Raw genomic sequence first — 21915 nt, forward strand, 5'->3', positions numbered from 1 at the left:
ATTCATTTCTCGTAGGCCATGATGGTGTAGTGTCTAATGCCTGGTTTATATATGCCGAAAATAGCCAATCGCGAGCTTGTAGATGTGCTATTTTCGGAGCACTGCACCTGCGAGCAACCAAGCATAAAATAACTGGATCTCTTCTCCACTAGTCCCTCCCTAACATTTTGGTCTAGTTTGTATTTGTTGACCAAATTGTGAATATATTTAGTCATAGTTTTAGTCATCAAAGCTTCGTTTTTGTTTCGTTTAGTTTCCATCTGTGAAAAACACTTTTCTTCATAGTTGTAGTCAACGAAATTAACACTGGTGTAATGCCCCCAGTTAATTTCCCAGCCCCATTACATCATTCCAAAAATCGTTCAAAGTATTGTACACAACAAAGTAACAAACTCATAAACATGTGTGACCACCAGTGACCACATGGCGGCGCCAAACGACCTAACAGACAATCTGCAGGATTGACGCTTTATCTGAACCAGACAATCTTGTCTAAAAACACACCTTTATTGCAGACAGAAGCCTGTGGGGCGGGAGGCGAACACATTCACACGTTAGTCACACTGGCCACTGAACCTTTAATTGCCTTGCTCAGGGGAAGCTCTACAAGCGGAGGGAGGGAGGGAGGGTGGAGAGGGGGCGAAGGAATGAGAGAAAGAGAAAGGACAGACCCGTCCGTTGTGAGTGGAGTTATGGTGTCTGAGAGATGATGGAAGGCTGCTGGTACTGCAGTGGAGGTCTGAAGAGTTGAGGCCCTGTGGAGCAACACCACACCCAGATAGAGGCATGAGAGGAGGGGGGAGAGAGAGAAAAATTAAGGGGAAAGGGGGAAATAAAAGCAATAAAGAGGAAGGGTGATAGAAACAGAGGACACAGGGACAGACATAAATACAGAAGACAGGCAGAGAGAGATATATGAGATGCAAAAGGAAGAAAATGCAGTATGTTATGTTAGCATGTGGGGGAAAAAAACTGATTTTGAGATGAAAACATGTGCGTCTGCATTCCCATTATTCAGCGGCGGTAGAGACAGAGGTCGATAAGACCAAGAAAAACACCTGACGACTGGATTTTCCTGTTCTGTGCCCCGAAGCATCAGCAAACCAGTGCTAACGCAACAATGTTGAAAGAACAGCCAACAATCCTTAAGCGTCTCCTTTGATCTACTCTGGGATAATACAGCACAACCACGATAATACTTTAGTATTATCGTGGTTTGTTTGTAGGAGACTGACTGTAGGAGACTGAGATAAGTCAAACTAAAAACCATGTCTGTATATGGTACTTTAAAGGTTATGAGAATGCAATTAATATATATATATATATATATATATATATATATATCCATGTGTGTGGATTGCTGTACGGTAGCCTACATGGTGGTATTCAATTTATTAAAATAGGGCCTTTTAACTAAACCATAATTAAAATATACACAAATATCCAGAATCCAGCAGACAGTAGCCCTTTCACTGTAGACTGTTCAAACGGAGTTGGGTGGAATACCAGACAGTTAGGGTGGCATCACTTATCCAACAACCAATTTCACACTGCTTTAAGCTCAAACAAGACCAGGCCAAGGTTACCAAGTAACAGCAGTAGTTGTAGTGGTGGTAGTATAGTAGGCTGTAGTCATATCACTTGAAATGGCGCACTGTAGATAATAGTAAGGTTACTTCACAGTTCACTCCTGAAATATTTTGAGCATAGATGTGCTCTAACCCCAGAGCAGCAGTGTGCCGTCTGTGTCTATTTGCAGGCAGGTCTCATAATGTCATGTCATGTCATCCAAATATTAAGTGGGTGTACTGTCCTTTTAGTTAACACTGGTCTATTTAGCGGTCATGCTACGCAGAACACATGGAATCTAATGTAATCTGACTCCATTTACAACACACTGTAGCCCTGAATCAACTGAATAGATATAGACACTCATGTATTGTCCAAGTAAGTAAATAAGTAGGTCGGACTGGCTTATTGTGGGTACAGTACCAGCGAGAACAAGTACATCCCCATTTTAATGCACTAGACTCCTGAGATGGAGCGTCACACCTACTATCAGCTCCCAGTACTTACCGCACGACTTGCCGCATCAAAGTCGTGCTACTACTGAGTTGACGGTGCCCAGGATCGAACCGAACCCAGAACCTTGTTGTCCAAAGTGCTCTACCGACTGAGCTACCCAGAAACAAAAGTTTATATCTAAATGCAAAGGTAGCCTGTGACGAAACCCAAACAGTCCCGACAGGTTTGCAGAAATTAATGTCAATAGAAAAAGCTAACAATATTCCAATCGATTTAGCCTGCAGGAGTGTGTTCATTTCACTGGTGTGGCTCATCTTTTAGCTTTAGTCTTCCAGTGTGTGTGTGTGTGTGTGTAATGATACGAGAACACGACCCGGTGTATGAAACCTGATGACGTGTTTCTGCCTGGATATACAGTATGCATAGGCAGTTACGCACGCATGCACAGTGCGCATATACATGCATGCACACGTACGCATGGTCACACACACCTTCATCAGTCAGTGTATCTCTCTGTTCTTAACCTCGAGGTCACATTTTAACAGGTCAAAGGGGCACATGACTGTGTGTGTGCGTGCGTGTGTAAAGTGATACTGACCCTGAGACTTCCTCGGCTTCCAACAGACATGCGCTCCTCATCGTCAGAGATCTGAGGGAACACACACACACACACACACACACACACACACACACGCACACACACACGCACACAGAGAGAGAGAAGACTTTAAATTCCTGGAGTGCCAAGATGACAGCCCATTGATAGCAAGGAGAGCAGGGGTCAAAACAACAGTGTGTGTTTAAAACTTCTCAACGGTTTTACAATGACACAGGACTTTTACCGAGCACTACACATTATTACATCATTACTATTATGATCAATATACTATACCGCAATATTCATATACAGTACACATGCAAAAAAATTCTCTCTGGAGAGTTTACAAACTATGGAACCTATGTAATTTACTACTATAGGAACCTCCACATTAAATTTCTCTGTCGTATAATGACCATTGATATGCCAGATTTTGGTTTGGTTCGGAACACAATGTTTTTGGTCTGAATTGAGCATGAATCTTGGTACTAAACTTTGGTACTGCTGTAATCCAAAAGGAATAACACTCTCGAGGCTGTTATCTATCACATTGTATCACGGCTATGGGTACAAGTAAACATAGTATGGTGTACACCACCAGCTGTGATATAATCCTGATATATCACAGCCCCTCCTGTATTATTGCTTAATTATACCATTACCAGTTACCACCAGAATTTACATGAACTGAAGATGGGCATGTGAACTAAGTTAAAGGTGTATTCAGTGATTTCACTTAATTAAAATATCACTTATTCTTTTGTTTTGTTGTGATAATCCTCCCTACTATAGAGTGTGCTGGCCATATAAGGAGTTCCTCCCTGTCCCCAGTTAACCCCTGGGGGTCAAAAAACCTTAGGTTTCGTTTTTGACTCTCTATGCTGATTGGACGAAAGGCTGGGTCCCACAGCCAAAAACGAAACCTAAGGTTTTTTGAGTGAAATCACTGAATATACCTTTAAAGTGTGTCATTAGTCCATGTGTGGGGGAGAAAATAAAAAAATATATATATCAAATTTTAGCTGCTCTAAAACGCTCATCCATACGGCCAAAATGGAACATTTCAAGCTCTCAACGACCATAAATAAGACAGTGGTTCTCAAAGTGGGGTTCCTTCAGGGGGCTCCAAATGGACTACAGGTCTGCAACTGCGGGTTTTATGCGGGTCCTTGAAATGATAAAGTTTGAGAACCACTGATATAAAACTATACACAGATCATCAGAGAACAGAAGCTCAGCGCCTCATCACGTAGTCCGAGTCAAACCACCACCGAGTGACATATTTTAGTTTAGTTTAACAGTCTGCTGATCAAGCAAACAAGTCTCGAGAACAACTCCTATTTCAGATCGGTACTCAAGGCTCTAAGATGAACGCCAGTTGAAAGGTAAAATAGGATAAAATAAAATAAACATTATATTTTTAATTAGACAGTCCATCTTCACGTCATCACAGGGTAGACCGTCAGTTAAAGGAGAATTCCATGCTAGAATGCTTTTTTTTAATCTTTCTTAGCTTTCTTTGTAGTCGTTGCGTTTTGTGCAAAAACTCCTTATTGGCTATTTCCCCTAACATAAGCCCTCAATGAATTGCATTGAATTGAATGGGAATTGAATGGGGCTATGGGGTGTTGTGCTAATTCGCTTATTTCCATCAAAAGTGTGCTGCTTGGGATATCATTTACATTATGAAGAGAAAACAAATAATTTTGAGCGATGGCAATAAGCGAATTAGCACAACACCCCATAGCCCCATTCAATTCCCATTCAATTCAATGCAATTCATTTAGGGCTTATGGTAGGGGAAATAGCCAAAAAGGAGCTTTTGCACAAAGTAATACCTGGACCTCTTTGGTGGGGACGTAACGACTACAAAGAAAGGTAAGAAAGCCTTTTAGTATGGAATTCTCCTTTAAGTGGCCCTGAGGGAGAGGACACATTTAAACCCTGCTGATGTCCCTCGTAAACGGCAGTGAATTTACGGCTAGGTGAACAAATGAAGACAACCGAGGAAATAAAAGACAGATGGGTTAGCAGTAGTAGTAGAGAGAAAGTCAAAGATAAGGGACAGAAGAAAGAAAGAAATATAGCCTAGAGGGGAAAAAAAGAGAGGACAAATACAGACCGAAGTGTGTCTCCTTGAGGGCCGAGAATACTTCTCACTGTCCTCCTGCAAGGACCCAAGGAGGAGGAGAAAAGAAGAGAAAAGATTGAAGAAAAGGATTCAACGGTTAAAAGTTGAAAAACAGGTGGGGTGAGGGTGAGGGTGCACACTGCACAGCAAAGCTTTTACCATAGAGCAGTGGTTCTCAACCAGTGGTCCTTGAGGGGGTTCTACCTGGTCCCCAGCTAAATGATGGAGATTTTGTAACCAAATGGACCCTTATAGATCTTTAACTCTTGAGAGCAAAAAAACGAAACCAAATCCATTTGGTTTCATTTTACGCTCTCAAGTTAAATTATTCTTAAACATATGTATTACTTAATTTACAAGAAGTCTACAACCAGAGAATGTAGAAGAATTGTTATTTGGATCGTTTCCATGTTATCTCTCATATGGTACCACATCAATGCAGCATGGAATTGTGGACAAAATCCTATCCAACGATAACAAACTATTCTTTCGTTTTTGGGTCTAAATCTCATCAATTGGTGGTCCATGGTTCAAATGTCAAATACATAATGAACCTTGAGCCATTCAAAGAAAGGTTGAAAACCACTGCCATAGAGAGACAAAGGTTTTCCATCGCACAAGTTCCATTGTACCCACACTGGGCCTTCCTTGAATGCTGTAGGCCTACATCAGTGTGGTTTATACAGGCCAATGTAGGACAGAACCTGCTGCCTTCGGGTTAACATTGCAATTCAAATGTGTGCAGGTGTTTACAAGTACATCACTGGTGTTGCGTGTCAGTGTCACCCACAGAACTTGGACTAAGACCGGACAGAACGGATGTCAAAACATGGTCGGATTGTTTTAAAGTCAGTCTCTTCTCCCGCGCGAGCCGACGCGCAACTTCTTGGGAAATGAATCTATTTTTAATTTTTTTAGCTGGAAAAGCAGATCTAGTTCTGTGGCCGTCACCAGAGCAAATGCTACATACTGTAACAGATCAAGTTCTGTGGCCGTTATGTTAAGTTCTTTATACTTTTTTTAAAGGCAGAAAGTGTACAAACAAATGTTAATACAATATAGCTAGCGATACATCTGCTAATGCTGGTTGGAGGTGATCTCTCCACTCTTCCATTGAGGCATTTAGATGCTGGTTGTCAGGTATGGCACATACTCACAAGTAGCACTGCCTGAAGCTCAAAGTGCAATATCTGTCCTGGACAGAAATGTCATCTCCTGTGTAGGAGACCTTGGTTCGAATCCAGGAAAGGACATGAATCTTACGGATTAACCTCACTGATGGTTTTACTTGTGCGATGAAAAGTTATAAATAAAACAAGAAACACAGTTCAGGGACCACACACACCAGCATGCAGTGGTGGAAAGTAACTAAGTCATTCACTAAAGTACTGCACCTAAGCACAATTTCAAGGTCTGTTTACTTTTAAGAATAATATAATACATATATTATTCTCCTACACAACAATACTTTGACAGCTTTAGTTAATAGTTACTTTCCATATTTTAGATCATCTTTACAAAAACACAGTACATTAACCCCTTATGCCCCATTTTATACGGAAATTCGAACATAGCTCATCTACAGCACAAGCTCACAACGAGTTGTGCTGTGACACATTTTGAGCTTGAATGACATTCTACTGTATTCTATTTTCGAAAACATCAAATAATTCCTAAAAACTTTTACTTTGGTACTGCAAGTATGTTTTGATGCCAATACAATAAAATGGGGCAGGCCTTTCACTTGTAACAGAGTATTTACATCTAGTGCTATCGCTACTTTTAAAATGACACAGCAGAAAACACAGATGCTTTCACGGCTTTAATGGGTTATGGTGACCAGTGACCACAAGCCATTAAAACCGGGAAAGCACCCTTGTCATTTCGCATTGGCTATGCAAAAATAGCAGGTCTACAAGATCATAGCGCATCTTGCCATTTTAGAAAAATAGATATTAGTTTTTGCAATTCTTATATTATTTAAGGAAGAGACTATGTGACAACCAGGTATAGTCTGATGACCACCGGAGAGACGGGTGACAGCCGGAATGTAGACGGCACCCGGGTGAGCAGTATGGGTTAGCGCCATAGACTGTAAAAAGTATGGACAAAGCGTTCCGCGGGTCTAACATGAACGTAAAATGAAGCCTGTCAGTCCTTGAATTGTACATCGCCATCTTTCTAGATCCGTTTGGGCCCATCTGGCCATTGGCTGGCCCAGACAACGAGGCGGGACTTCCCCCCCTTCTTCTCCGTTGGTTTTTATTTTGACTCGAGTGGGTGGGGAATCCCGATCATAGACTGTAACGGTAGCCACGCCCCTCAGAACATGGTCATTTTTTTATAAATGGGACCATAATTTTCCAAAAAGAATATTATGACATTAGAAATGTGGCTTTAAACTAGTGACTGGAAGCAGAAAGTATTCATGACCATGTTTATTAAGGTAATACTGTCTAGGTGAAGTTGGGCTCAAATACATGGACTTCTATTGGGCTATGGGTTTTTTTGGGCCCAATGACGCCACAACAGGCCATTATATGAACTTTCAGGAAATCCCGATTTCCTTAGTAGCTTCACAAAATATCTGTCTGACTGCCCCCCTGGTTAGCGCCCCTCTGTGAGGCCTTTGAGAGGGCCATGCAAGCAGAAAGCAGCACCATTGCCCTACGGAACCATTGCCCACCACTCCTGAATGAAGTGTCTGGTGCTGGGACTCTGGTGCAACGCACAGGTCCTGGGCCTGATGAGAACAGGAGTGGACCTGGGGGTCCACAGCCAAATAACTAATTTTGGGGGTCCTTGACATGAAAAAGTTTGAGCACTGATGTAGCAAGCAACGTACGTTTTCCAGAAACCTGATTTAGAAGACATTTGTAGAATCGGCTTCAGGTCTTATGGGCAAGTAAAAATCTGTGGTCTTCCACATGTCAGAATCACAGTGGGAAACCTATCCTTCATGGTGTATGTTCCATTCACATTCCACTCAACTTAGACACAACTTTCTCCCACTGGAACATGCACGCTTTGTTTTCCTAGATGGACTGGAAAATAACGGCTCTTTTTTTTCTACTACAGCAACTAAGCGAACAGTGCCGTAAACCTATTTCACAGGTTCTGGGTTTGTTTCCATATACTGTATACACACTACGGCTCGGTTTCACATAAGGTTCTCAGAAGCTAATTTGGGCCCCTGGCTGGAGGTGGTACTAACCCCCGAGTTCTGGAAAAACCACTTATCCAAAACGTGTACTTTCAAAAATGGTCGAAAATAGCATATCTACAAGCTCACACTGTGTCGTGTTGTGAGCTTGTAGAGTTCGGAGTTCCTTTTCTTTATGATGTAACTCCAGCTTCAGAGGTGGTTCGGGTTCAAATGTAAACTTAAACAAAAAGCCATCACAGAATTTAGGGTTAATCCTTCGTAGTCAGAAAATACCTTTTAGACCAGTTTTTCCAAAACAGTGGGTTGGGACTCTTTTTTTTTTCTTTTTTTAAGTAATTTTACTAAGAATAGTGAAATAGCAGAAATAGCAGTGAAAATAGCAGATCTACAGTTGTATGCTTGTAAATCGTCTATTTTCAATAGTTTGGGTAGCGAACATTTCTCTTTTGGGTCTTTTAGACAAAAGGTTCTCCAATTGAACATACAGGCCAGGGTTTGGTTCCCTGGGACGGAGTGGAAAATAAATGTGTTCTGGCCCCAGGTTTCATACCCGTCAAACCTCACATACCATTATGGAGATTTAAGCTACTGTCATACATGCACTTACAGGGATTAAGAGCAGACTGCTGAGGGTGGCATGTGTGTGTGTGTGTGTGTGTGTGTGTGTGTGTGTGTGTCTTGCATGTAATCCTTTCCGTGTGTCACAATGGGTGGAACCCTGCCAACACCCACACAGTCAAACACATGCACAGTCAAACACGCACACACGTGTGCGCACGCACGTGATTTATGAAAATTCTCTCTAGCTAAATAATATCTCCAGATCACGTCAGGAGAACACTCACATGTAAGCATAACACATTACATTATTAATCACAATATGTCATGGTAATAACTCTATACAGTTACAGTTAAGTAGCAAAAAGAGCTTCATACTAGCGTGCACTAAATCCACACATTCACTACACAATAAACTCATTTTATAAAAATAAAAAAACAAGATGGTCTAGATATAAATATGCATGCTACATAGATGCATATACAGTACACTAATACTGGGATGCACTATAGTATATCGTTGCGGTCGGGCAGAAACCTCTTAGCTCCATATTCAACGTTTTTGTGGGGTTTCTTTCTCGTTTCGTCTTTCTCTTTTGTTGTGGCGGCCCTGCCATACTAGAGCGTCACACAAAAGCATCAGAAGTAGCAGATCCACAACCTTGAAACCGTAGTTCTGATCAGAATTTGAATCCTGATAAGTAACAGCTGTGGACATACAGTATTGAGGCATCTACCCGACAGAGACGAAATATTTGGGGATATTCTACCAGACATGGATTAGCAGCAGATCTGCAGTCAGTCTGAGATGGGGGTCTAATCCATGTCTGTAACACCACCAGACCCCCACACGCAGGGGGGGGGGGGCAGGACACATACTGTAAACAAGCCTCTAGTATAGGGCACTACAGTCAAATCCATGGCGTATCCATAACTCTGACTCAGAGAGTGTACAAATGGAACCAAGATGGAACCATTTGCTGACATTTCTACACCGTCTTGAGTTATATTAATGCTGAGGATGTCACAGTGTAGGATACAAGCATGCACAGGAGGGCAGGCATCCCTAATGTCATCCAATGAAAGCCTTGCAACTTTAAAAACAACTATTTATTTAGCTTGAATCCGGACCTTATTTGAGAGTGATTTTTTTTTATATTAAAAGGTTGAAGCACTATATCCTAATAGTGTTTGTTCAGTATAGGGTCTCTATGTCTCTCCAGCTCTTTGATCATTATTGACATTATTACCCAAAATTCCAGAAGATGATCTAAACTACTAAGATAGATATAAAAATAGATATAAAAATGTCATCATCCAATCAGAAAATGTAATGCTGTGATGTTTTCCTGCATTCCACATTTGGAGTAAATTCAATCAAACAAAAAGGACTGTAAATTCTCTAAATTGAACTTGGCCACCATAGAGTCATGTGAAAAACAGCCAGTTTCAAACTTATTTTTTTTGCCAACAATGACATGCCCCAAAATATGGGACGGCGAGTTTAAAAATGAATGTATAAAGGAATAAGTACAAAGGAAAAGAACTGGGGAGCTAGTTTTTGGATTAATTGCAAATAGACAGCCATTTTTTAAGCGACAAGGTTTTCATGATTGCCTCTCTAGCAACAGAGCGAGTCTGTCGGCCATGTTGTTTCCTCCTACCATCCACTGTTCAATATGCCCCCACTTGCTGTTGCCGTCCATACCATAATACCTCTGAAGGAGGAGGAGGAGGGGAGGGGGGACACCAGGAACAAAGGAAAAGATTAGTGAAGAAGAAGATGAGAAAGATATAGCATTTAAATACTACATTCTAGCTACCAGAAAAACCTTAAAAGAACACCCCGCCAATTTTCAAAACATATCTTCATGTACGTTGCCGTGAGGACGACAAGACAATCAGTAAGATCACTCTGTCTCATTGGTGGGGCTGTGGACCGTTCAGAATCCAGCCTACCGGTGATGACCTCATCGATTCCAAGCTAATGGGAACTACAGACTTTCTCTTCATGGAAAGTTAGCATGCTGAAATAGAAGCCACTGTTCTAGGCTAGCATCAATTAACACATTGTATGCTAGAGTTTTCTATTTGCTCAGGCTTGCTGGTGCTAAGCGATTAACATTGGACTTTTGAACTTTTTAGGGGCCCACAGCGAGGGGCCTCTTATAGCGAGAATCACATCGCATAAATAAAAAGTAGGCCAAACATGTCCACTTCAATTTAAAAAAAAAATTATGATTCTACCATCTTCCATTCTGGAGATATTGACCTTTTTCTAAAACCTGCTTTTGAAGGCACGCTGCTCGCTTGAAAAAACAGCAGAGATATGGAAGGTTGAAGTTGACAGACATTGACAGACAGATATAAAAATGAACACAAATAATATCATATACATACTACACACTGAATGAAAGCCCTGAATGTCTACTTTTAGGAGGAAAACAAATACACATGGTCCCATGTATAGTTTGTCAGTAATTGGCTATTGAATGCAGCTTGCGCCCACCAGAGAGGATTTCAGAAAATGCATGGACCAGAAGAACTATTATTCACAAAATAAGGCCTATAGCGAAATGTACATACTATATACCGTATGAAACAGAAGACTCTCTGCTTTCATAAGAAAAATACTTCTACTGTAATAATAATGAAAATCACACCCCTGTGAAGTGAGCAGTGCAATGTTGCGCAACATTGCACTGCTCACTTCACAGGGGTGTGATTTTTATTATTATTACAGTATTAGTTTTTTTCTTATGAAAGCAGAGGGTCTTCTGTTTCATACGGTATATAATATGTACATGTCGCTATAGGCCTTATTTTGTGAATAATAGTTGGACCTGAACAACTGCATTCAATATCCTACTGACAAACTGTACATGGGATCAATATTATGTATTTGTTTTCCTCCTAAAAGTAGACAATTAGGGCTTTCATTCAGTGTGTAGTATGTATATGACAATAATTTATTTATGTTTATTTTTATATCTGCCTTCAGAACGATAGTATAACGGTGAGATGCGTTACTGGATCGGTGAGTTTAGTGGTTGAGGTTGACATGTCTGGACATGTTTGAGGAAAGAAGCACAGGAGAGAGAGATGATCAAATAACTGGCTGCTTTGTTGGACAACGCTATCTTCACTTTGTTTGGGCAAAGAAGCAGAGATCAGCGATGGAAAAGAGTTTTATCCACGGCAGATAAGTAATGACGTATTATCGAGGGACCGCCATGATCAACTAACTGCCTGGGACCGAGGCTACGTTGTCACCAGCCAATGCAGCCATCGCTATCCGTTGTGTGATTGTAGCCTTTTTATTCATTATAATTGCAGTGATAAGACCTATATCACAGCCGGGCGTCTCTCTCGATACCGTGGATATAGCCTACATCCACAATCACACAACGGATAGCGATGATGGCTGCATTGGCTGACGAAGACGTAGGCAGTAAGTTGATCATGGCGGTCCTTCGATAATACGTCATTACTTATCTGCCGTGGATATAAAGCTCTTTTCCATCGCTGATCGTGCTTCTTGCCCAAACAAACAAAGTGAAGACGCGATGGCGATCCACACAACGGATAGCGATGGCTGGTGAAGACTGAAGACGTAGCCAGGCAGTTAGTTGATCATGGCGTGTGCCGTGTGCGTGTTGAAAACGTTATGAAATGGCGATCGTTGAAGATTATTCTTGGTTTATATACTGGCAGAGGGCAAATCGACACGACTGCGTTATATCTTTTTCCGAGAATGAGAGAGCGGTGCAAGGCGATTACAAGGCGCAGTGTGGCCTGGGGCCAGGGAACTCAAACTGCAATGCGATCCGGGCAGAAGAGACTCAGACTCCCCCCACAAAGATTCCTCGGGAGAAACCATGTAGAAACAGGAGGGGAGGGGGAATCGAGTGTATTCACAGACACTAGACTACTACTAGATGGGTAACTCCATTTTAGATGCCCTGACATCTGCGTTGGTCTATGCCGTTGCCGTGCAGACCCATACGTGTAATGGAGGCATTGGAGGAGGGAGCGTCTTCGCCACAGACAGACCTCTTTTCAGGAGGGAGGGGCTTTTTACTCCCGGATCACATATTGGAGCTTCCTGGAGACGATCGCTGTTATTTTCCTCGGTGTCCTGGAGCATAGGACGTTGATGTACAGTAAGCAATAAAAAAACGTATAAAACGTATACATACGCTTCGCGCGTACGGCGTTCGATATTAATAAAGCGTATGGATACGTTTCCAGCATTTTTTGTGTTAAAACAATATATTTTTTCGTTTTTTTTTTTAATTACCACACTTTTTATTTGTTTGTTTACTGTCCACAGCCCGCCTATGAGACGGCGTGAGTAGAAATGGTGCCAACTTAGGGTTCAAATTGGGTGAAATGGTCCTTTAACGACAGTTAGACCAGGGTGAAGCAGCAGCAGCAGTAGTAGCGTTTGGTTTCTCCTTCCCGAACATGATCAAACAGGTTGTCAGTCACAAGGTAAACTACCGGTAAATTAATGTGCTAAATTAATCCGCTGTGTGATTACAATACAAACAAATTACTCTCAAATAATATTGGCCTGATATGTTTGATAGCAAAAAGGGAGCCGTCGAGTGTTTGACATTTGAGACACGAAAAAGTATGAAAAAGTCACATAAACCTGCATAATTGAGGACATGAATTAGTAAATAAGTGAATGAGCGAGAGAGAACAGAGGAATGAAAGGAAGGACGGGAGGAAGGAAGCCTACCTTCTGACTCTGATAAATCTGAGCCATGAGGAGGAGCAGAGAAGATGAAATGACAGAAACGCAGGGTTAGCAGTGTTAGTTCATAGCATTCATATGTACCAATATTTACTTTTCCTTTGTGATACCAAGTCCGATACCAATAGCTTGCCAATAGGACTGTGGTTCTCAAAGTGGAGTCCAGAGATTCTCAGGGTTCATTGAGGAAGTTCCAAATGGACCCCCATAACTAACTCAAGAGTTATGGGGGTCCTTGAAATTAAAAAGGTTTGAGAACCACTGATCTAGGAATAAATTATAATTTATAATCATTAAAGTGTAGCTAAACTTAGTAAATAAAATAACAATGTAAATAGCACAGTAAGAGCATAAAACAGTATAATGCAACATCAGCTGAGGCATTAAAAATTCAAGATACAATTACTGTAAATGACATAATTTCCGATATCAGCGTTTTAGGCAATATAGACAACCAATACTGGTAATGTATCGGTATTGGAATAACTAATAGCCGTCATCAATCACAACGAAAAGCAGAGAACTGTGAATATAAAGAACGTAGGCGTTAGGTGTAAAGTTACATCTACTGTTAACAGTTTCCGTGCTTTGAATGGATTACTCCAGGTTAATGTCGCTGCCATATCGGACATACGCGAGTTTTGTTTTATGTGTTTAATCCGCCGTAATGTAAACAAAAAAAAGAAAATTCTTCTTCGCCGCGGAGAAAGAGAGTAGGCGCATCTGTTGTGATAAAAAAACCGGAAATCGTCACATGCTGTGGGCTGCTAGGGCTTCTGGGAAATTGAGGCCAATGGAAATGCATGGGGTGCAACGCCTCATTGAGACGAGTCTTGTGTGCGTCTTCCGGGTGCACCAAGATGGTGGATGGTACGATCGAATCATAACAAACCACGGGAGCTTTTTTTGCTGGATTTTCGCGGATTAAAAGCCCAAATAATTCAGCGTATGCTCTAAAGGTAATACAACAATCTCGGCAGTGAAGGGGGGTTGATTAAAAGTCTGATAAATCGTTTTCCGCAGTCAAACTGTTAATGAGAAGAATGTCACCCCATAATGTCCTCTGTTGAGCAGTAAGTGCGTCCAAATGTGCGTCCAAATGTGCGTGCCTGCGTGCGCGTTTTGCATGGCCGTGTTGCGGATCCAGTTGTATCGCAGAACGGTGTCAGGTTACTCACCACGTCAGGAAAAGCCATATCGAAAACCCTATAAGCCAGGGGAAAACGAGCAACTCAAGGCCTCAACTCTGAAGTGTCAGACGCCTGGTATTTCACCCCGTCGGTCTGAAACCCTAAAGCCACTCAGCACTGTCACTGTCAAGACGGCTCACAGCTCTCGCTGTCTCAACACAGACCCTCCTTGTATCTGATCAATACAGTGTACTTTGCCCCCCATTACAATTGTTTTGTGTCAAAGACCTACTTCACAGATAACCAATAAATGTCATGATTAATCATGATGAGCAAGATTAAGTGCTTCATTGGTTCTAAATGGTTTCGATATATTTCTTTCGGTTAATTGTCTAGCCATACATTGGAACATGTTAACAGCAGCTTATACGTTCATCTATTCACTAATCAAACGAAAAAACTACCAAAAATTAGAGCGGTGCAACTATACATTTATTGGTATAGTTACTGTACTGTGCTCTGTACTGTATTGTAGTGTCTGTGCTCTGTACTGCACACTGTGTTTTTGGAAAAAATCGTTGAGAAATGACAGTTACCGCGTGGGGGTCCCCGGAACATCCAGACCCCCAGGAACGCACCCAGGGGGCCTGTTTCCGGCGAGCCCTTCCTGCGTCCGAAACGGTCGAGAAGTGACAAGAGTTACCGTGTTGCAGCTTTCCGTGCTCGGACAGACACGGGGACACGTATACATAGGGACACACATAGCTGCGTAATGGAGCGGAGGCACCGCTCAAAAACACGCACGCAGCAAAAGGTTTGTGAACCTTCTCCTCACCTCCTTCTGTTGTCTCTCCAGCTCCTTCATTCGAATCTCCCGCGCCTCCGCCCTGGCCGCCCGCTTAGCCGCCAGCCTCGCCTCCGCCTGGCGAGAGAGAGAGAGAGAAATTGAGAGAGGGTAAAAATGAGTTTCAGTGTGCTTCAACAACAGACAGACAGACAGACAGACAGACAGACCACTGAGCTGCTTCAACTATGGACAGGATAGGTAAATCGACTGAAGTATTTTGGTCCATGGATCACACACACGGTGTCGATCGATGCAAACTTTCATCACTCTCATTCTCAGTGGCAAATGTAAAATAGAAACCACCAGATCATTTACTGTACGTGCATACAGTATGACCGTCGGGAGCGATTTGACCTACTGTAGCATAGCATGACAACGCCACATTGTCTGTGTTTTGCACAGTAAAACTCAGAGTCCTCAGTGCTGTGACTTCATCAATTTGCAACTCTGAGAGTGTACAAATGTAACCAAATTATTACATGTGTACACTCTTAAGAGTTGAATTTACACGCAGGCTGACATGAACAGACGGAGATTGGTATAGAATGACTTGGAAGATAATTAAAAAAAGACTTTGATGAAAGAAATTAGATCAGGACATTGTTGGGGGGAGGTGTGGGGGGTTGGGGATGCTCATCGTCTCTGAGGTCATCTGAGGTTACGGTTATCTGTGTCGCTTGTGATTTAATCACCATTGTCTGAAGACACTTGATTAAATAGGCTGTGAAAACAGATGCGCATGCACGCAAATACACATCATGTGATTTCATGTAGGTCACAGCGACACCCAATTCACATACTTTGCGCACGCACATCATTTAATTTATTTAATATTTTCACAAATATCTCACACAATTTCATTTTAGGGGTTAATTGAACGAATAGATTTAACAAAATACACAAATTATTATACTAAAGTTTAATAAAAATAATTGATGGTCAATAATAGTCACCAGAACCTAGGACAGGTGTTTTCAAATAATCACATTTTAAATTTTCAAATCATGATTCAAGTAGAGGGTATGCACTATGCAGTATGATGACATCATCATCATACCCGGTACCTGAAGTTACATGGGAATGCCTACTGAGTGGCAAAAAACTACTTTCTGGCCTTGATAGCCCAAACATCCAAACTGAAAAGTCCTATTAACCCATTCTGATCAGATTCTAAAAAATGTCTTCTCCATCCTGACAGTTTTCTGAAAAAGCTATGTTTCTATGTCAGTCGTTCTTCGATTTTTCAAAAAAAGCAGACCTACAAGCTCGTAGCGCACCACTCGATGGCGCGCTATGAGCTTGTAGATCTGCTATTTTTCAACAGCTAAAGCATAACATAATGCTAACACCAAAAGGGGTTCCCGCCTAGAATGGGTTAAAAGATCAATATCAAAGTTTTAAAAACTATATAAAAAAGATATCAAATCAAATGGCAATAAGCAACTGTGCAACAAAAGCCTGAGTAGATGTTAAAAATACTTGTGTTCGAATGGTTGAAAGAGAAATATATTTTTAACCTACTGTATATAATACATAATCAATTATCACTTCATGTTTTTTATTAATAATATCACGTAACTAAGGCTGGATCATGTAGGCTAGTGGAGCAAAAGCATATTAACATACTCCAGCACTGCATGCAAAGTGCCATTATGACACCTCAACTAAATCCCTGACTCAGATGACGCAGCCACTGACACGGACTGCAGTCAGTGGCCAGCAGGGGGAAGCAGCTCCACTGTTGCCATGTCCACTTATTAGTTTTTTTGGGTGTCCATGACATGTCATGTCATGGACACCCAAATGAATTATGAATATTGTCCCAAACCCTAATCTGAAAATGGTTTGTGCCAGGGAGCGTATCAGATAGGGGGAAATATTCCACATAGCATTACAAGATTTGCCCACGAGCTGTGCGATCGGGCTTGTAGATCAGCTATTATGATTAATTAGTACAGTATATAGGTTTAAAGTGCTCATGTGGCCTAGTGTCTTCTTTTGGGCCTATTCTCTGGATGCTTATTTCTCTCAATAAATCTGGCAACACTGGAAGTTTCCACCGTCTGTGACAGATAGTATTCCCAGATAGTAGCGTCACGAAGATGCAAGATGCAGCTTAAGAGCACGCACGCGGCTGCAACTTGCGTCGGCAAAGCGTTTCAGTTTTTTTTTTTGCCGACGCTGCAAGTTGAAGCGCCGCCCGAGCGGAATTTCCATCCACCAGCTGTTTAACCTATTTAGGCCCGACGTCAAAATTAAAAAAAGAAATCTTCTAAATCCTGACAGTTTCCTGAAAAACCCCTGTTTCTATGTCAGTGGCTCTCAAACACATTCATGTCAAGGACCCCAAATATATATATGACATTGGCCGCCGACCCCCATCTGAAAATATGTTGTTCCAGTGACCAGTAGCAAAGATTTGAGTTAAAAACTCGCTCTGTATGTATATTCAAAGATTTCAGGCACATTTTTCAAAGACCTCGTAGCACGGCACTCGGTGCCACGCTATGAGCTTGTAGATCTGCTATTTTTCAACAGCTAAAGTAAACACCAAAAGGGATTCCCACCCAAAATGGGTTAAAAGCCCGGAAGAGGCGCCTGCTGCATCGCTACTATCTGGGAGTACTGTGAGCTATGCTTGACGCAGGAGAGGGGAATGAATGCGGGCGAGCCGGTGTTTGTTGTGTCCTGTCCTGACACTCCCATGTGGACAACGCCTCAACAAAACACCCTGCAGCCTCACAACAAGCCTGACAATCCAGTCCTGCTCAACTGTCACTCGTTGTGAGGCTATTATGCACTCCGCCGCGGCTAGAGCAATCTGATCCAAGTGCAGATAGCCTGCGTGCCAGAATGGAGACACATGCAGCCTTTTGCATTGAGGACAGCGCGCGCACCCACGCACACACACAGCCCTAAGCGCTTATTTCCATTGTGGTCCTATCATGTATCATTATATCATCGATTCATCAAGTGAACTAACCTAATTGATTATACAAATAATCAATATTTTAATTAAATAATTGATTGATCTCTCTTTTGGCTGAGTCATTCTGTAGGCGACGATTTTCAAAAACATTCAAAGAACTGGGGTTCAAGTCTTGCTCGAGGGCACCTCGACCGAGCAATGTGCAAATCAAACAATCAGCTGCGGAATTTGAACCTGTGACCCTAAATTGTCACATTCCTCCCTGTGGCTTTACTTTGAAACACTCAAGATGTTTCAAAAATAGCTGCTCTAAAAGTGCAGTCGGTACTAGGTCACAACGCATTACATGTAGGCCATTTTCTGAAAAATGTTCAGACTAAAATGACATTCACCAAAATAGGGACACCAGGTGGGAAGTGTTTAACGTTATCACCTCACCCTCATCACTTTTCAGCACTCTGACAGTGAGACAGAGAGAGAGAGAGAGAGAGAGAGAGAGAGGGAGGCAGTAGAGATAGGAAGGATGACATGCAACAACGAGCCTTGGTCGAATTTTGAACCCGAGCCGGCTGCGGGAAGAACTTTAGCCGTATTTTAGTTGGTATATATCAAAAAGTCCCCTTTACAAATTCGACTGGATTGTCAAGTTGATAAACACAGAGCCCTTGCTTAGGTAATGACCACCACAAGCTACCCTAATATAGGCTACAGGAAAAAAAATCGCTGTTAGGCAGATGCCTCCATATTTCATCCTTTCATAAATTAATACACTATGTTAGCCGATCTACAAGCTCACAACGTGACGAATTGCAACAGTGTGAACTTGTAGGCTATGTTCATTATTTTTATATATTTGTAATGATACTATAGTAAGGATGCTATAGGATAAAAGTCCTGAAAGTGTGTCCGTCTGTTTTATAAATATTTAACCAAATACTCAAAATAATTGAGCTTGCGATTAAATAACTACATTAGATCCACTGGAAAACTTTTCCTGAAAAGTAGACGTTTTGGACATACACGGTTTCCACCCAAAAGCAACGACTTCCACTTATTTCCACTGCTGAGCAAACGGCAATAATTTAACGAAACCCACTTACCGACTAATTACAACCACATGAGGCTAAAAATAACTCAGAACAAGGACCTAGGAGAGTGAGACATCATTCTGAGAGCCGACTGGCTGCTGTTAAAAAAAAAGAAGAAAAGAAAAACACATGGCATAGCCATTAGCAATAAAGGTTGCATAATTCATTTTTAACAAGAGTGTGCAGTCCACTCCCCCTCCCATGTCTACTTTATGGAGACAGCAGGAGAGCCGAGAGCAAACGGGACAGGACAGATGCTTCTTGTGGGAACTGACACCGGGACGGTAGGCCAAGCATTTAACCTGACGCTGCCAGATCCAAGAAGCTTGCTACACAAATTTGTTTCACAGCTTATTGGGATCTGGGATCGCGGAAGCAAATTCGATGACGGGGCTGTTCCTTTTTTTTCAAGATACTTGGTGGATGATTGGATGGGACCGTCTGTCTATCACCGTGTGGGCGTGCAAACACAACCAATCATATTGACGTGTCTATATAGCTTCACATCCGGTTTCGCACATATGTATCCCGCCCTTAGCTCACGCTGATTGGTTCGGTACGGAACGGATTTTTGTCAGCTCAACTCCCTGAGAGATCCCAGATGAGTGCTGTGTTGGGGAACATGGTTACCCAATACCGCCCTCATCTGGCAGCGTCAGGTTACCAAGCATTCCCATCTCATCTCAAATAATCGCGATATCTATTATACGATGAAGTTGAATGAACCCGAGCAGGAAAACAGGTATGCCCGCTGCTTCTGGACAAACCCGGCCACTACAGTTGTGCACAGAGCCTAATTTATTACGAAGCAATGCATATACCGGTAGTCACTTCCAAAGAGACATCTCCAGTAACGGCAGCCTCATTGGAGTTCAAAACCAGCGGCGTTGGTGCAGATTGGAGAGAGCTTACGGAGGTCAAAGCCAAGGCAGGCTTTAATCCAGATCAGTGGGTTGAGCAGGGTTCAAGGATCAGATCCTGTACACAACATGCAGACCTGTGCTCTGAAGTCTGAACGCGGCACAAAGGATTCACACCCACACACACACACACGCTGGAACAGTGCAACAATACAAAGCCGAAGCTCTCGCTGCGTTCTCTACAGTGGTTGTCAAACTTCTTCAATTCCTTAAATCGAAAAGATGTGCCGGGGACCCCATAAGAGAAGCTTTCTACGGCTCTAGCAGTGATTCTAAACAATTTCAATTTCAAGGAGCCCCAGTCTGACATGCATTAGGCCTTGGACACCCATTTAATGGCATTTCTATCTCTGGGACCCCCAATTTATATTGTAAAATCAGTCACTCTTAATTTAACTCTGAGAGTGTACAAATGGTACCAAATGGACCCGTCACTGCACCGATGATCTGTGGCTCTGGACAACCGGATCTCCATATATCCCTATATATGGGCATATGAGGTTTGTTTATGGTTATGTCTGAGTGAGAGAGAGCCGGCCAAATACATATACACATACATTTGGGGGTCCTTGTCATGAAATACTTTGAGAACCACTGTACTGCAGTATTGTGACTGGCCGGGGATCATTGGTGCTGAACGGCCCCCCCTGACTTAGGCCTCTCTCTCCAGCATCCCAGACACAGGCCAGAGCAGTAATAACACCATCACTATTTTAAAATGAACTAAACGGATGAGAAGTGAGTCATGCAACCACAAGTAAATAACAAGTAAAAAATAAATTAAACTATATGAAAAAGACCCCAAACCAACTCAAAAGAAAAAAGAAAAAAAAAATCCCAAAGAATAAAAGAAAACAATGAAAAAGATAAGCCGTTGTTAAGAGGATAAATAGGGAAGAAATGTGTTGTGAGTGGAAGCGGTCCATCAACCATAATCATACTGCTTTCACAGGCCACTGGAAGAGTCACAGTGTTCCTCTATATACCACAGTGCTTTTTGGTAATCAATCACTTTAGCACACAAAATCCTGACTGTTGCTTTAACTGCTTTAGGGATGTGACGTTGATGCTTTTCGGGGGGACTCACTAGCCGAGTGGTTGGGGTGCACACCACAAGGGCACACTTCCCTGATCACAAACCTCCATATATACTTTTATTCATCCCACTTCATCATACAAGTGTTCCACAAAAGTAGTGAAATAGCCAATAAGAATGAACTTGTAGATAGTCTATATATATATATATATTTTTTTTTTATTGTTATTATTATTCATTCAAAGGGGAATGGCTTTGGACATACAATGATTCCATCGGACAGCAATGGTAGCCTATATTATATTCCTGGAGGGATCAATTGCTGAAGTCTCCCCAACCAACCTCTCTTTCTCCAATGCCATTTCACCTTCAAACTTGTTTGGGGTCATTTTTCCTCTACTCAGGCTTTTGTGAGCACCCCAGAGGGCCCAGACAGTTTTTTAAGTTGCTCGGTTCAGTATTTAGATATTCGATATTTGTTTTAAATCAGACACACGCCCCTACCTACCTACAAACCCACTGTAACTTCAAACTCAATTAAAACTAGATTCATCAATTTTAACTATGTTAGATTCATCGAAAAGTAAACACCAGCACCTGGTACTGTGACTGATAGTGTCCTTCGAATGCGTGAGGGGAGTCAGGGGACCATGTTTTTCCATTACTTTTTTCATTAATAATCTTTTATAAATAAATATATATAAAAACTATATAATTGTGAGAAC

The 21915-nt window shown here is 41.9% G+C and overlaps 1 protein-coding gene across 9 annotated transcripts in view; it reads right to left on the reverse strand.

Annotated features, from left to right (window-relative positions):
• The window catches only part of lrrfip1b (leucine rich repeat (in FLII) interacting protein 1b), a 61430-nt gene that overhangs the window by 20572 nt on the left and 18943 nt on the right, over positions 1–21915 (reverse strand). For 4 of the 9 annotated variants that reach the window (XM_083758997.1, XM_083758999.1, XM_083759001.1 and 1 more), the window contains exons 2-5: positions 15206–15292; positions 4746–4790; positions 2624–2674; positions 672–755 (exon numbers count right to left, since the gene is read on the reverse strand). In XM_083758997.1, coding sequence (XP_083615123.1) covers positions 672–755; positions 2624–2674; positions 4746–4790; positions 15206–15292 — 267 coding nt within the window. The remainder of the gene's footprint in view (positions 1–671; positions 756–2623; positions 2675–4745; positions 4791–15205; positions 15293–21915) is intronic. The other 5 variants (XM_083759000.1, XM_083759003.1, XM_083759002.1 and 2 more) reach the window with 3 other exon arrangements.

This window comes from Protomyctophum parallelum (assembly GCF_964188405.1).
Source record: "Protomyctophum parallelum genome assembly, chromosome: 23".
Lineage (NCBI taxonomy): Eukaryota > Metazoa > Chordata > Actinopteri > Myctophiformes > Myctophidae > Protomyctophum > Protomyctophum parallelum.